Consider the following 17,134-nt stretch of genomic DNA (forward strand, 5'->3'; position numbering starts at 1 on the left):
GTAATTAAGAAATCTGTATTGAGTTTAAAAGTCTCAACTTTAGAAAAGTAAACAATCATGTGATTCATTTAAATTTTCAAAATTAAATACTTCTGGTGTTGTTTATGAGTTAAGATAATAATTTTTTAACAATATAAAATTTAGAAATGCAAAGGAACAGAAAGCGCTACTTGCCTTTTGAGAAAGAAAAATCCCTCCCTTAGTTTGTTTCCAAAAGACTGTTTCACCAAGGTGAGATGAAGTCAGAGAAAGTTTTTCCTGTGATGTAAACAGCTGTTTCTGAATAGTTCTGCACATCAGCATACTCCTCCCTGTGTAGCCCAGGGAAGTGGGAAAGCAAGGCTCTTCCTCAGTGAGGCAAGTGGAGACATAAGAACATGGACTCTGTTCCAGGCTTGAATCTGTCCCCCTTGAAAGCTCTTCTGCATCTGCCTGGATGCCATCGAGCTGTAAACCCACAGAGCCACAATTAAAAAAAACAAGTTACTCCTACACAACAGTATGGGCCTCTGGTAGGACACAAGAACATGAGAATAGAAACAGCAAGTGCTGTGTGGAAGGAGCTGGTGGACAGAGGAGTAAGAAGTACTAGTAGGTAGCAGCAGTGGAGATATGAGATAAGGTGAAACAAAGATAAGGAAAAAACAGCTCTCAAAAGACAATTATAGCAATGAAACAAAGTTCTGCATTCCAATGGATTCATAATGTTAAGTTGCTGCTTCCACTTCAGAATGAATTTTAAATACGTGAAATTTATTTCTTATAGAATCTGCGCATATCATGAAGCTGTACTGGCCAGCTTTAGCTCCATTAGAGAAAAGGGCTGCTCAGCACATTTTGTGCTTCAGCTGCAGCAGCTTCACAATCAGAAAGCATGTGTGCCACTTGAAGCTGACTATCTGTGACCTTTCTTCTAAATCTTCCCTGTGGACTGGTTGATTATCCTTCAAAACCCTGAAAATAAATAAATAAATAAATAAAAATCACACAATCTACATTACAGTTTTGGACTACTTCATCATAAGTATCGCACATCCCCCCTTCTCACTCAACCTGTGGCCAGCCTGTATCTTTGTAAAGTAAAATATATGTAGGCAATACCAGTATACATGCCAAACCTTAGTTATGTATATGCTGTCATTCAACAGAATGAAGTCCAACTAAGTACCCGTCTCAGTACAGGTTATAATTCAGTTTTGCACATCTCCAAAAAAATCTATTATCTCAGATTCCAGAAATATGTTTCAAAAAGTGTGACCTGTCCATTCAGTTAACAAAATACATACACATTAGTCAGTGAGAATTTTTTTACAGGCCTGGCAGCAGATAGAATTAAGACATCCTAAAATCTTGCTAGATGAAGGGCTGCAAAATGTGACAGGCTTGCATAATTACATTGTCTGCAGTTTCTGATTTGAAGACGTATGAAATAGCATCACTTCTGACTGTTGATGGTCTTTCAATTCACACTCCCTTAAAAGGAGGTCCAGTATAAGGTTGAACAAGAACCAGACAGCTCTTGGAGGCAAGACTAGCACTGCAGAATGGTGTGGCATCACAAAATAGAGCCTGGGGGCGGGGGGGGAAACTCGATAAAAAGGATGAATTGGAACCATAAAGAAAAACAATGTTAATGATCAGCACAGATAATTCACCCTGCTGCAAAGATAGAGTGGGAAGGGGAAGGTGTACATAGTTAACTTTAGCTACTGCTTAGTCTAATGATTTCCACCAGTTTTGTTCTACTGCCCTAATAATCTTTCTCATGCTCTAGCAGGACAGAAAACTCCCCTATACCACAAGAAAAATTCCACTTTTTCTGTCCTTAAAGGTCATTATTCCTCTTATTATGAAGTTGAGAAAACCCCAGAAAACATTTCAGATCCTTGTACTTCTTAGTAAGCATTTTTTTCCCCTTCTAGACTCAAACATTAGTTTCAGCTTGTAGGAAACATTGCTTAACTACTCATTGGCACTTCCGTTTTTTCAAGGGAAAAGACTGATGTTCATTTTGACATGCAGCAATCCAAAGCCAACCTCCTACCTGTGAGAAAGGATTAGGGCCCACACAGTTTTTCTTTTATTCTTTCTGTTCCGCATTGTAAGAATTTGCATCATCTAGGATTACACAACTCAGATCAATGCAATCAATACCTGCAGGCAAGGTGAAATGCTATCAGGGTATTGCTCAAACAAAATAGGTTGCAATGAGCTGCTTTTACCTTCGAAAGAAGAAGCAGCACAATGTTGTAACAAGTTGTCATCAGCTCAGGCTGACAGCAAAATGATAAAAAGAAACTGCATTAAGAAAACAAAAGTTGGAGAGGCTTTTTCTCTTTTTGCTGTGTGCAGTTGCACACCGAGCCATGTAGGAGTTGGAGAAAGGGGAAAGGAAGGAAGAGCTGAAGAGTGCAAGGAGGTATATATGTTGTCTGGGATGTAGACCTGGGGGGATAGCTGGGCTGGTTGAGACTAGGACTGCTTTTGCTAAGGAGCGGGATTCACAGGTATTTGAAAGATAAGATGTGGAAGGGAATAGACAGCACGGAGGGCTACCATCATAAAGAACAGAGGCCAGGGTATGCAGCTTGGGGCAGACTGTTTGGATCTATGAAACAGTCACATAAAAGAAGAAAAAGCCAGATAAACTGAACCTGCAAGATTCAGCTTCTTGACTTGCCTACTAAATTTTCAGAGGCATTAAAATTTCAGAGACAAGTAAAAGCAATTTGTGATTTCTAGGGCAATTCTTCACAGTTATTTCACCTCCACTTAATTCAGAGTACATTTAGTCCCCAGAAGTCTGTTTCATTTGTTGATTTATCTCTTTGCTCCCAAGAGTTATGATAGTTTACATTACCATCATTCAATCTTAGGTCATAAACTAATCTAATTTATGTAAACTAAAACGGAAGTAACTGACATAAAAAAAAAATACTTACAATGATGCTACAAACATTCTTAATGGTCAGTGATGATTAGAAAATACAGAAAATTACAGGCTCATGCAATTAAATTTCAACATTACTGTGGTTTCACAGTATTGTGCTGCTACTCCGTGGCAAAACTTCATTACCTACAAATTCCAGTTCAGAAACATGGGCTCTAAAGTCCACAGAATACCTTCCTTCACTAACTTTCATAGACTTTCGAACCTGATTTTAAGACAAAGACTATTTGGTCCAGGTTGAAAACCACCTTTCTCAGCAAATATCAGGCAGACTTCTATTCTCACGATGTTTTCAGCCAGTCAAACTACCATTGCCTGTCAGGTGAAAAATACAGTGATGTTATTAAAGATCATTCTGATCATGTTTCTGCCTTGTTTCACTCTATAATTGGTTTCAGAAGTTGAGCATCCCAAGGCATACCCTTTTTTTCCATTAAAAAAAATAAAATACATATTTTAGGTCAAGCCTATACTTGTTTTGTAATTCTCACCTGATTAGCTTCTTTTTAGATAGCATATCATTACTGTGAATGTATGAGACTTCTTGAAGACTGGTAAAAAGTGAAAATCTTTAAGGGCTCTGTACCTAAGTTATATAACTTGGTCATCTGGTCAAAATGCAGTGAGCACTAAAACAACAACAAAAATACACAACAGCAGCACAGTTTTACTTGCTGCCAGACCTCATGTTGCAAAGAAAGATAAGAAGATTTTTTTTTCCACAAAAGACTTCTGGTATTATTGAATATAAAATGAGCTTATGAGAATAAGTGTAAATCTGTGCTTAATATGCACAGAATGTCTGCCGTATGAGCAGCCTTCTAAAATTCACTGCATCCCCATTGCTCACTTGTCCTTGTGGTAAGCCTGGCTAAGTCTGCTTGCTGACAGCACTGGCCACCACTGCTAACCTCAGTTCACCCTGCCACAAGAGTCACTCTCCCTTTTGGAAAATAGGAGTCACAGCACTGGATGTCAGCTTCCTCTGAAGAGGTGCAATACTGCTGAACTCACCATTAGGTTTTTTTATGGAACTGTTTGCTCTGAATCATGATTTGGCTCTGTGATTACATCACATTTATCTTCACTGCAAAGAAGAAAAAAAAGCAGAACTGCAGTTCAAATCAAAGCTGCTGGTTGTGAGCTATATATCCTTGTTTCCCAACAGTTATTACCTTCATGATTAACATGTCTTTACCACAAAAACCACAGAAATTCTGACACTGCAATATCTATAGCTACCTGCATGTTCTGGTACTGTCCCACAAAGTTCTTAGTTCTCACTCACGTCCCTCACACCCACCTGCTCCCTCCTCACTATACTGTTACTCTTCTGTCTCATTCAGCCTTTTATCCAAAGATGAGTTAGTACAGGCTGCAATTAATCTGGAGCTGCACACTCTCAGAGGGTCTCACAGACTACATTCACACGAAGAACTGTGGCCGGTTTCTCCCTTTCTCCTCACAAACTGGGATTGTAAATCTCTCTCTCTCTTTACAGCTAAACATTTTCATACAATTCATGAGTACCCACTATCTTACAAACTCCCCTGCTCTGTCCAGTTCTGCTGAGTTGCCTAACACAAGGTACTGGAAGACACTGACAGGCACTGCAATTGCATAACTACCATTTCCTTCTGAAACTGGGCTAAAAATGGCACTATCACCATGACACAAGTTTCAGATGTCTTGTTCTCTTATCAGCATGTCTCAACTAAGGAAAACCCTGAGGTCACTTCTGAGGTTGAACCCATACACCCCACTCTCCCAACCAGTGCTCGCTCTTGGTTCTTTGAGATGTGCAGAGGTTTGCCTCTGTGAAACCACCAGCCACAACTCTGATTTGTGTCGGACCTGTCATCTCCATACTTCTCACATCACATCTTATATACCATAATGGACATACCTACAAACTACCCCAGACCACCTCACATATTGCTGGACAATCACTGGAACTGCAACACACCCATTTTTAATAATCTCATCCTGGAATTTCTTTTCAAGAGGAATTAAAATCCAATTATTCCCAGAAGCCATTGGCAAAGGCCGTTAGATTGAACATGACTTAAGATCAGTCCTTGCTTTTGTTCCAATATTAGTATTTTCCTATGCACCTGTGAGCAATTTTTATATTAGAAGGCAGAAGTACTGTAAGTTGTGGCACATATGAATCAACAGTTGTCAGAGAAACCTTGCACAATGGAATTCTGTTCCTCAGTAGGCACTACACCTGCATTAAATGATCAAGATGTATAATAACAGCATTGGGAAATAAATAATGCCTCATTATTATTCATCTTGTTTGGATATTAGTGCTCTGTAGATATCACGCATCCATCAGCTTTTCAGGTATCTGAAAGGATCACTTACAGCTAAGTCAAATTTAGATGCTTACATTGAGGAAGTTTTGATCAAATCCTGATAACAAAGAGAAGAATACAGCTTTCACAAAATACATAAATTTTTCTTAGCTCTTGCTTTACAACTTCATTGCAGCTCCCAGGAAGGCTCAGGTACCAAGAAACCCATTTGGCAGAGCAGGTTAAAACATGCAACTGAATTCTTTTGCTAAAGTGGTCAGAAAAGTTAGACTGGATATTAGTTTCCTCTGCTATCATCATTTGGTTCTGTCAGGATGGCTAACTTCTAGAAACAATCCTCATGCTGGTATGTGTGAACAAATTCATCTCATTACTCTGTGAATTAAGAGACTTGAGAGATCAGCTATGAAACATAAAACTGGTCCTCTGTAGGCAAAAAGAAAAAAAAAAAAAAACATAGAAAATTAGCTGCTCTCCATGCATAAAGAGCTTTGCTCTTCTGTTATGACAAAGAAAGTAAACTGTGTACACCAGCTTTCAGAGAAAAGCAGTGATATTCTGCTACATGTGCCAGGTACAGAGGAAAATAAAAGCTCTTCTCCTCAGAAATGTTTCAGATATTCAAGGTGCCAGTCTGAGTCATAAAAAGTGCAAGAGAAAAGCAAAAGTTCTATACAGCATATGGACTATACTGCACAATTAATTTCACGAAGCAAAGGAAGCAGAGCAGTAGGGCCCAGGGAAGTGGCCTCATTAGGAAGAAAATATAGCAATTAAGTGTTGGTGTGGCACTTCCAAAAGAGGATTGCCATGCACCCTATTTGCCCCTCAGATAGTCACCTGCTAGCAATTGTGCCCAAGCTGCCTGGCACAGAAAGCAAGATAGGAGGGCAGGAAGGCTGCCAAAGGAAAAAGCAATTCCCACAAGCAAGCTGCAAGAAGAATTGGGCACTATTAAGATCAGGGCAGGCTACAGCTGTGGGAGCAGAAGGACCCAGCCAACACCACAGAGCCAGGCACTCCTTGGCTTTCCTCTCCACCACAGCCATTATTCTTTCTCAAGCTTTCCTTAGTACAGGCTGCACATACATCACTTTGAGACTGACAATACCAGAATGACAGGATGGTGAGGCACCACAACACATTGTCCCATCCCTAGAAGGGCACAAGGCCAGTTTGGATGCAGCATAATCAAGCCTGACACACAGGTTTAGAGGACCTAACACTCATAATCTGGACAGGCCACAAACAGAAACATTGTATCTACCACCATCCACATACTTACATGAGTTAAAGCCATTTCAACTAGCACAGACACAAACCATAATCTTCCAAGATTGGGGCTGAGGAGGGGAAAGCCTCCTTGAGATGGTCTCAATAGAGGAGGCTCTTAATAAGGAGAATCACCTGAACTGCAGGCAGACCTGCACGGAGCTGAGCACAAATGGAAAGACACAAGCGCTGGACTCCAGAGAGGGGTTTCAGGACAGTCTGTGAGGTATAAGCCCCTACACACAGCAAGGCTTATGTATGCAGTACATTAGCTGGTTCTCAACTGCTGGCTTTTTTCAGGCACGAGGGAGCAGTCATCTGACTGCCTAAGTGAAGAAACACTGCAGAATTGGCAATCCAGCTGGCAGTACTCAGTCAGCTTCCTGAAGGGAGGCCATCAGCAGCCAAAAAGTATTTGGGAGCACCAGAGACAGAGAACAGCAGCACAGAAGGCACTGAATACATAAGGGAGGATAGGCAGCTGATAATCATTTGCTCTCTCTGTAAGTGGCTGATAAGGCCACCTCTGAGATTGCAGGTTTTATAGGCTCTGCCATTAGCAGAGTATACACATAGTGTTTAATTGCTCTAATCCTATGCATCTGTCCTTCCCATGTTGGTTGTTTTTTGGTGATCTGTTTTTTCTTTTGGCTAGCTTAACAAACTCTGTTGAGTCAGAGTAGGTCCAGAGGTTTTGTAAATAAATCACTTAAAGGGACTTTATTACCCAACTATGTTTCTTCTTAAGATGATAGCCTACAGCTTCTGTAAATTCTGGGAAAGTGTATAAGCAGCTTTACATCAATACAGTTCCTAGCAGTACCTTTTCATATCACTTTGATTTTCATATTGTATCAGCTTAAAATCAGATCTTCAATAGCTCATCCTAGACTTTGGGCTATCTAACCTCCCCCAGACTGTTAGCTATTCAGTTCTGAGGGCAAATGAAAGTATCTGCCATTTAAACTCTACCTAGAAGTTCTGGTATTCCATTCTTCCACAGCTCTCTGAATTGTGTATCCATTGGAGACTATGCTTCTGCTCCTTACACTGAAAGAAAAAGTAATGGTCATGCCTGCCTGGACTACTAGTTGTCCATCTTTTCTTGGTTTTCCATAAGTAAAACCTGGTATCTTACTACTCAGTTGTTTGTTTTTTAACTAATGTTATAGCTGACAATACAAAGGTGTATTTGAATACATGCTGAACAAAGGTGGCATGTATTGCAGACCGCTGTATTTCTCCTTTCCCTCCTCCCCCTCCTTCCCTTCCCCTGTCCATATCTATAGTCTTGATGATGGCAAGCTGTACTGTTCAGGTGAAGAGCTGACTAGTAAGCTTCAAGACTTCTTTTTGAAAAGAAGAGAGTTTGAAAAGAAAGATTTAAAAGAATCTTAAAAATAAACAAACAAATAAATAAAGGAAAAAACTCAGCATCTTCTTCCACATCTAAAAGCCTCTCTGTATGAATTCTGATTCCTTTAAGAGTTTGGAATGCTTCTGTTAGTTGTTTATACGGCATGCATGTGTCTGTGTGTCTGTGTGTGTGTCCTGAGCCACCTCAGATTCCCACAAATTAGAAACACATTTGAATTTTTGGAAATCAACAGTCTGGTTGTTGTTTTTACAAGGAAAATGTACAATAAACACAACTTCAGGCTGTGTGACAAAGACCTTTTGGGTTGGGATATACTGAGCAATGCAGGACCAGCCTAAATATTTGTACACACTGGCACATACAAAGCCCAGCATACAAGCTCAGAGTCTTAAATGCAGATCATATGCATATGTGATAATAGGCTCACACTAATCAGTCTCTCAGCTGCAGAGGGAGCTCTTAAGAGAGCCTTTCTGTTTAAACTCATGACTGATTTTTCAGAAGCAGGCCCATAATTGCTTAAAAAAGCAGTGCATGGTTATAAATATGCAGGTAACAGTGAAAGCCTAACTGGATGAAAGTAAGAATGAGTAAAATTGCTAAGTCTGCTAATGTAAAACCACACCAAAGAGTTAGGTGCTGCTTCCAATAACATTGAGGGCAGTGTATGATGATTTCACATCCTATAATTGATATTTTTTCCAAAATCCCTATAGAGACAGAATAGTCTGATATTGTCACAGATACCAGATAACACATTAGATTAATTGATCCTCTTAAAGACACAGATCATTCTTCACATCATAAAAAATCATCCCCGCAAGCTGTACACTGTGTTGTTTTTCTCTGTAAGGTACTTGTATTTTCAGTAGAAAAATAGGTCAAAATAATAAGTGAGAAGTTTGGAGCTCTTCAAATCTATAAAATCAAACAAAGAGTTCAATATTTAACTACGTGCCACTTTTCATCTACAAATAAAAATGTGCATAAGGTCTTATTACATTTATGTTCATCAAATAGGATTTTAGGAGACATAAAGCAGGCAATAGCAGCATAAAAGGCCTCATTTTACAGCTTCTAAGATCTGTGCAAACATCCACTATCTGCTAACGAATCACAAGAGACAGCTAAGCTTCCAGTAGGTTAGGTAGGAAGTCCATGGCACATCATGCCATGTAATAAAGAGGAAGGAAGCTAGGAGAATTTTGGAACAGAAGACCGAAAGTTGGTTTTGGTGGTGTGACATAAAGTCTTACAAGGCAGTGTTACAATGTTCCACATGTCTGATGAAAACTTGCAGTAAGACTATGGGGAAATGCAAATATAGGATGTAACATCTGTAAAATCCTGTTCTAAAATCCCAGCCATCAAGACAGAAAACGTGCTGTGCTCTCACATTTGGTGAAACAGAATATGCTGAATTTTCAATGAAAACAGGATAAAAACCAGCTTTTATTTGCTTTGTCTTTTTGTCTCCAGTCTATGCTTTTGTTTATATTTTGCTTTTCATTAAACTGCATAAACCTGATGTCACATGTTTGCCTGGCTCTTCTGCTCACAATTTTCTCTCATATGTACATCTAGAGTTATATTATAGTGCACTGTTGCAGAATGTGCTTCAAAATACCCCCAGTATGCAAGCTAACCCAACCTTTTGAGATTTAAAGCTTTTATTACCTACAGAGCATTAAAGAAACAGGGACAAGGTGTGCTAAGAACATCTCATGATGACACATTTCTAATACAGAATGTAGATAAGCCATACTTGGAAAATTTTCATATGACAACTATTTTATTTGTGTTCCAAGCTCATGCAATAAAGAGTCTTTAAAACAAGATTCCAGGTCTGATTGGCAAGAAGTTCAGAACTGATATAATCTGGGGTAAATTTCCATGTTTGATGAAATGCATTGTTGGCAAACAGTTGGGATGTGAGGAACAAAGAAGAAGGTGGAACTCTCATGAAGTGGGTCATCTCTTTGTATTGTCATTTTCAGACTCCTTCCTGCTGTCAGTGCTGAATGTGACTCTCTCTCCCAACTTAATAAGTGCAATCCCAGTTATGTCTGCAGGTGATTAGGTCTCCTTCTCTAGCATTAAAGTATTTGTTATACCAACTGTTAAGCTTTACACACACAAATCAAAAGTGTAATAATCCTTACGAGTGCAACTACAACTTTTCTCATGGCATTTTCTCTTGGCTTCTTATAAAGACATAACAAATTCAGCCTTAAATTTGCTTAGAGTCAATGGTACATAAAACAGGCTATTAAAGTGCCTAGTTACACATATGCTTATATTATATGGCATAACCCATTAAAACCACAGAGCATCCCCACCAGATGTTCAGTATTTGCTGAGCTGAGTTAGATGGGATTTCTAGAACTGAGGGGTAGCTTTGGAATACCTCAAAATGGCCTCAAAGCGGCTAAGCAGCTAAAAGAAATGAGAGAGTGCATTTTGCCTCCTTCCTTTTAAAAAAAACAACAAAACAAAACCAAAAAGCCAGTTTACTTTTCTTTGTAGCACACCCCAAAACACTTACAATTATAATAATCGGAAAGATTTGGAATTTGTTCCTTCAGCTGAATGAACTCATAACAAAATTCCAGTTCTGTAATCATTTTAGAACTCCATTTTTGCTCTCAGGATGCTATTTTGTGTCATGCTTTAACCACTGAAAAAAAAAAAAAAAAAAAAAAAGTGTTGCATTCCTGTGATATCCAAAGAGTACAGGCAGTTACAAAGTAATGACTGCAGCATTTCATACTATTTATGAAGAAGTTCATCAATATTGTTTCATGTTATCTAAAAAATAGTGTCCAAAAGTACTGCTCCCCCTAAACATTCACAGAGTGGGAATTACTAAATGCTCTTCGTTCTCCTGGACAAACAGCCTCTGTAAGGTCACAAAACCCTCTGGGCTGTTCAGAATGACAAATACATTTCTGGGTGATGATGCGCAGGCATTCAGTACACACTCCCTACATTATTTGCACTTTCTATTTTCCTATCACTTTCTTGGGCAGTTTATTAGCAATACATGATATGTTATCAGCATTAAAATGGGATACAGCAGACATGCGGAACCCATGTGGATTCTGCTAAAGTAAGCACAGAAGATCTACTTATATCTTCATGTAGGTCCTTTATTTTTTTCAGTGGGATTCCTGTGAGACTTCATGGCTACTGTTTTACATAGAACTGTTCCTCCATCAACATGCAGCCACATCACTGTACTTTAGGATCCTCCAAGTTTTGACTGTATTCCCCTGAAATCTAAATGAAATATCCCCCTACTTTGCAGAAGATCCCTTTATACTCCTTGTAATTATTTTAAGTGCTAGTACTCATTAACTGGTGTGTTTGTGAAGGACCAATGCAGGGAATGTTCCTGTTCATTAAGGGGCTGCTTAATGTTCTGCTCTCACACTGTGAGTTTAGGGAAAATAATTCAAGACATAGTAATGACATTTCACCCCGACTGCTAAAATGCATTATTCAATATTCAAACTTTACTTAAACATAACACAATTCTGAAGAAGAAAAAGAAAAACATTTAGTTCACTTCTGAAATAAACTGACAATATCTTGAGCAGAAAACCCTGTCTCTGAAACTAAATTAAACTACACCGATGAAAAAGGAGTCACATATGTTCATAATACGAACTGAGGAATGAATAACTTGAAACAGAAGATAATTTTAAAGGAAGGACCATATTTATTTCCTGTTAAAAAGAGAAAAAACATATAGATTTAAAACACAAATGTCAAAATTATTGCACAGTCAGCAAACTAGTACTGATTGCCTGGCAGCATTTTTTTTACAACATCATTGTGCAATAACATGTTCTGGCAGGTTCAACTCCACAAAATCCATGCTGTGTACCTTCCCTGTTTACATCATAAATCATCTTACAGCAATAAGATATTTTTTCTGGTGTATGTATAAAACATCATACAGTAAAACAATAAATGCTTTATGAAAGCTGGAAAGAAGAGAGAATGTCTCTTAACACTTCCCTTACATTTTGACTCAGACTCAAGTAACAGATATTTACTATCTCTTATGCAGTCATTTGGCATAGGAAGTTCCAAGTATACAAACAAAAAAATATATATATTAAAAGGATTTGTTATAAATAGTCATAGATTTTATAAGTAGCTTCAAATATACAATCTTCTGTATAGCTTTGAAAAGCCAGTGTCCCAGTATAGATTATAAACAAAAAACTCATCCACAGGCAAATAGGCAAACATTCTTAATTAGGATGTGACTCTGTGTATGTCCCAAAGAGTCTGTCCCAGTGGGTGAAGTAAGGAGCATAGTTTGACTTGAATTTCAGATGATGGAGATCATGATGTGGTGCTCCTCCATACCAACCAAAAGGCACAAGTCGGTGAGTTGACCACGGCAGGTCATATCCTGAATGGTCCTCCACTGACAACCAGATGTTGACAAGGAAGAAAATCATTTCTGTCAAAGGATGGCATCCGAGGAGGAATGGATTGATGGCAGCAAAGAATCCCAGTGACAGCAGCTCCCATACACTGGAATACTGTGTAGTAAGAGCAAATGTTGATATATGCTTGTGATGCACCTTGTGGATGGTCTTGTAGAGCCAAGGCACTCTGTGATGAAGCAAATGCCACAAGAAATACTCGAAATCAAACAGAAGCAGGCAAACTCCTACTTGCAGCAGGACCTGAGGCAGCTCTGGAGCCATCACCGGTAGATTTGTTGGTTTCCAGTACCAGTGGAGAAATGTCACCGGGAAAATCCACACAACATGGTGATACACGCTCTGAATAAAGCAAGGCACCATCATTCCGAGAGTTGGAGAGCTCTGTGGCTGGATTTTGTATTTTCTCAAGTTTGGCAGCCTAGTGCTTAAAAAGTCCAGTGCAATATATGGAAGACAGAAAGCCATGTATGCTGTAAAAGAAAACAACACTGGAAAAAACGGTGACATGATTAATGTCTCTTGTGCTCTGACAAAGTCCCAAAGAAATTGGAGGCACAGCCTATCCAGCTGTCTCTCCATTGTGCAGCTGAGCAGCGCTCTGTCTGGCACGCTGCAGTTTGTGCCGATTGCAGTCTGAGGCTCCGTAAATCCTGTATGCTTTTATCAAGGCTGCTCAGCAGATGGCTCCGCCCAGAAACTCCTTATTTAGCTTGGCTTTAAGGAGGAAGTTTCCTTCCTGTATAGAAGTGGTGTAATGCATTACAATCTCAGAACAGAATTAGCTGGTCAGGTAATCGCTGGAGCTCCACAAAAGACTTGCATAGTAGGAAAAGTAAATTGAAACGTAGAATGTTAACAGTAGAAGGGGGTAAGAATATTTTCCACTCCACTTACTGCATACACTTGAAAAACTGCTGCCTTTTACTCATTGTATCAGCTTTTGCTACACTTTTGCCTTTTTAAGTGAGGAAACAGTTGATTATTGATTTTTTTCTGTGACTGCTACAAAGATGTATATGTATCTAAACTCCAGATCTGACCCCTGGATGTTTGGTGGTTCATGGAGATAAATCATAGCTACTACGTTCAGATAGGAAGCATAGTGTAAATTTTGGAATGTTTCAGCTTAACTTGTTTTGTACCCAAGTGATGATTAAGGTGTGTGCCAACAGGCTAATTCAGACACATCCTAATCATTCCTCGGGTATAAAACAGGCTAAACTGAAACCACATAAGATCTACTCTATGCTTCCAGCCTGAATATAAGTAGCTGTGATTTATCTCCATCTATTTTTGAAGTCATGTTCTCCTTTAACCACTTCACAAGGCAAAATCCACTTGAATTGACCTGAGGCAAAATATATATATATATACATATATATATATCTTAGTTACTGGTAAGCATTTAAGGAATATGATATGAAATTCATCCTTGTACTAAGTAGGGTACAAGGAAACCATTTTTGACATAAGTATCACAGTAACTTAATGTAAATGAAAGATCCACTGGTTAGACCAGTGTCCTCTAAAGGATCTTCCTTTGATCACAGGCAAGCACTGAGCAGAAAAAAAGCTAGAGAATTTGAATCTCAGCATTTCAAATTTGCTGAAAGTATTTCAGTGGTAAAAGACAGGAGTTCTTGATTCTACACTACCAGATCACTTCTTTTGTGCTTCTTGAAAGTGGCAAACAAAGCTTTGAATACTTAGGGAAACAGAATTTGCCATCAGCTTCCTATGAACTCACCTCTTTGTAGACACAGCACTTATTCTAATATTGGAAATGAGCTCAGCTTCCTGGATGACTTTATTAGCTTGTTCAGGTGATATTGGATCTTTACAGACATAAATGAGAGAGTTTCCTAACTTCTTAATTATAAGAATAATGAGTTAGCGGTGAGCTTTTCTGATCTACACATGGATGTTTCTTAATTTTTAGTTGGTCTCCAGCTTCAGCTATTTCATCTTCAAGAGCGTCTGCTCTTAAATAAATACAAATTGTGATCCCTCCTTAGACTTCCAGTTTACTGAAACAGTAACATTATTATCACTTGTGCTATTATTCTGTCAATCAGAAGTTTTACATTGGAGACAGCTCTGGTACAACCTTCAAAAACCTTATCTGATGCATACACATTTTAGAAATAGATTCAGATTTTCTGCTGATGTGAGACTGTGCTGTTGAATTCAATTAATTCAGGCTGTTGGATGTGGGGAAACTGAAACCTTGTGAGATACACCAATTGGATGGATGAGGACCTATATCCAAGAGATTGTTTCAGTCCTGAAAGTATGTTTTAAACTGACCTCCTTTTCACAGTAAGAACATGAAAAATGCATTTGTAACCCAATCACTGTGTAAGATGCAACATTTTCTTCTGATACATTCTGTTGATTTATGTAGTTACAATCAGAAATGAAGCCTCCCAGGTGCAATATATGATTCTTCATTATATTAGAGTTATGCAAGGACTGATTCTTCTCTATAATATATTCCAAATCTGTCAAAAGGGAGATCGAGGGAAATTGATTAACTGCCCTAAAGACACTGTTCCAACTAATTCTCAATAGCTATATGAATTCTCATGAAGCTGTAGGACCAATTATGCCTATCAGCTAAAACTTAAAGAACTGGCATTTTGCCTGCAGATTATGTCATAGGAAAATATTCCTTAATCCCTTAAGGAACAATAACAGAATTTCACAGCCTTCTTCCTAGTACATCCTGCAACATAAAGCATAATAAGCGAGCTGAGTGCTGCAAGCACAGCTTACCTCAGCGACAACCTGCAGCTCCAAGGCAGACAAAACCACCGCCGCTGTGCCCCATCTGCTGGCGCTCAGGAGGATGAACTCTGCTGTTAAGTTGCACCCTGCTGGGAGTTAATTCAGGCTCAGGAAAGCAGATCACCATGCATCAGAGACAGCTAATCTTTCTTCTCCAGAAACCCATTTCAAGTTCCTTTACTTTGCCATCAAAAAGCATTTATTTCTCATGTTTTCCTTCCTGCGACTTAGGTTTCCTTGTCAACACAAGGTGAAGAAAAGACGAAGCATACACAAATCCATTCCATACATAATTCAACAATACGGCCCTGACTTTTTTATGCTCAGTTCACCACACTGCCAAACTTCCCCATGTGTTACAGGACTCCAAACGAGTCTCTTAAAAAGCCAAGACTGCTGCTCTGGAGTTAGGCTGAAGGGCACATAGCTTGGAATGAGGCCCCGCAAAGGGTCTTAAATAGATTCCACATGAGCACAAGACACAGAAACCCACCCCTGGCCTCGCAGTGAGGTACAAGCCATGAGGTAAACAGCAGGACACAAACAAGTGGTTAGGAAAGCAAGAAAAAGTTAGGAAGAAGGGAAAGCAGTACCTGTATGCTGAAACCAATCTCACAACAGCAGAGGCAAAACCTTCTCTTCCTCCCACCGGCCTCCTGCTCTCTCTCTCTGGGCAAACAGATGGTTGCTGTACCAGAACAGAGGCACAGCCCGGTGCAGCTAAGTCTGCTGGCACAGGCAGGTGCTGCAGAGCATAGAGGAAAAAACTTAGGACAGTTAAAGAAAAGCAGGCGAGTAACTGGAGCAAACGATGCTAAAGGCTTTCCCTTCTCTCACTTTAAAACAGCAAACCAAGCTGGAATCACAGCCAAGATGAGGACTTCGCACATGGACTCACCTCGCTGCAGGAGTCCGGTTCGAGGAGTCCGTTCCACCCTCTGCCCGCCTGGCACCCCCGGGCCGGGCCGGGCCGGGCCGGTTCTGCTCGGCGCTACGAGGGATGCGGCGGCCGCGCTGAGCAACGGCGCCACCGTGCGGAGTGTTCAGCCAGGAGCTGCCGGCTGGAACGGCTCCAGCCTGGGGAAACGCTGCTGGGAGCAAAACGCACCGCTCGAAAGGGGACGGCAACGTCACCAAGGTGGGAGGCATAGGGCTCTGTTACAGATGTGGCAGGTTGGGTGGAGAAGATGGGCTTTGCATATTTACGTCTTTTTCAACCTATAGACTCCTTATGTTTTGGTATACTGAGACTCAAATCCCTCCTGCGCCTATTTCTCTCCTGTTTGGATGAAAAATCTTCAGCCTAAGGGCAGCCTGCTTTTCTTAACAGAACAAAGATGTTTTCCTAATCCGACTATTTCCATACCAACATTCCAACCCCTCTGTGCCCATCTTTGCTGCGGATCAGGGAGTCAGCCCAGGACTGCATGCAGCTCACATGCAGGCAGGTCAGTGAGTCTGATGATGCATTAGCTGCACAGGGACTGCTGTCTCCAGCTTTCTGCCATGGTTGGCTCACATCACCAAATCCCAGTGGAAGGCCATCTATGTTCCCTGTCAGTACACTTTGTATTATTCAAAGCTTACATTTAAACCAATGTTCAGCATACTGTAAGAGAAAGATGGTCTATAGAACAGGCATCAAATATGCAAGATCTGCTATGAAAAATGCAGCATTCAGTATTGCTCCTTATTAGATCAAAAGCCTCGCTCTTCTCCAGTCCATTCAGCACGTGTTATCTTGCACGTCCCTTTCCACTGACGATGCCTCTCCAACTTTGTCTCATGAAATGCTTGTAACAAGCAGGTCAGGGACAGCACAGCAGCTCCCAGTTTCCGCAGACATCCCTGCTCCAGCGAAGGACAGGATATCTATAATGGCTTCCATTATTCTGGTTTTATTTCCAGGCACACAAGAGTTTTAACAAGTGCCAAAGCATTGTTAAATTTAATATTTAAT

General features: G+C 40.0%; 1 protein-coding gene and 1 long non-coding RNA gene across 2 annotated transcripts; both read right to left on the reverse strand.

Annotated features, from left to right (window-relative positions):
* Positions 1 to 775: 775 nt before the first annotated feature.
* On the reverse strand, positions 776 to 7,032 carry LOC107315808. The gene is made up of 3 exons (XR_001556069.1): positions 6,679 to 7,032; positions 2,045 to 2,154; positions 776 to 954 (listed from the first exon to the last, which is right to left on the reverse strand). It is a non-coding gene; the product is annotated as an uncharacterized LOC107315808 (long non-coding RNA).
* A 4,382-nt stretch (positions 7,033 to 11,414) lies between these two features.
* Positions 11,415 to 17,061, reverse strand: CH25H (cholesterol 25-hydroxylase). The gene is made up of 2 exons (XM_032445259.1): positions 15,163 to 17,061; positions 11,415 to 13,123 (listed from the first exon to the last, which is right to left on the reverse strand). The coding sequence occupies exon 2, from the start codon at positions 12,964 to 12,966 to the stop codon at positions 12,184 to 12,186; it is 783 nt and encodes a 260-aa protein (XP_032301150.1). The 5' UTR covers positions 12,967 to 13,123; positions 15,163 to 17,061; the 3' UTR covers positions 11,415 to 12,183.
* Positions 17,062 to 17,134: the final 73 nt, after the last annotated feature.

This window comes from Coturnix japonica, chromosome 6 (assembly GCF_001577835.2).
Source record: "Coturnix japonica isolate 7356 chromosome 6, Coturnix japonica 2.1, whole genome shotgun sequence".
Taxonomy (NCBI): Eukaryota; Metazoa; Chordata; class Aves; order Galliformes; family Phasianidae; genus Coturnix; species Coturnix japonica.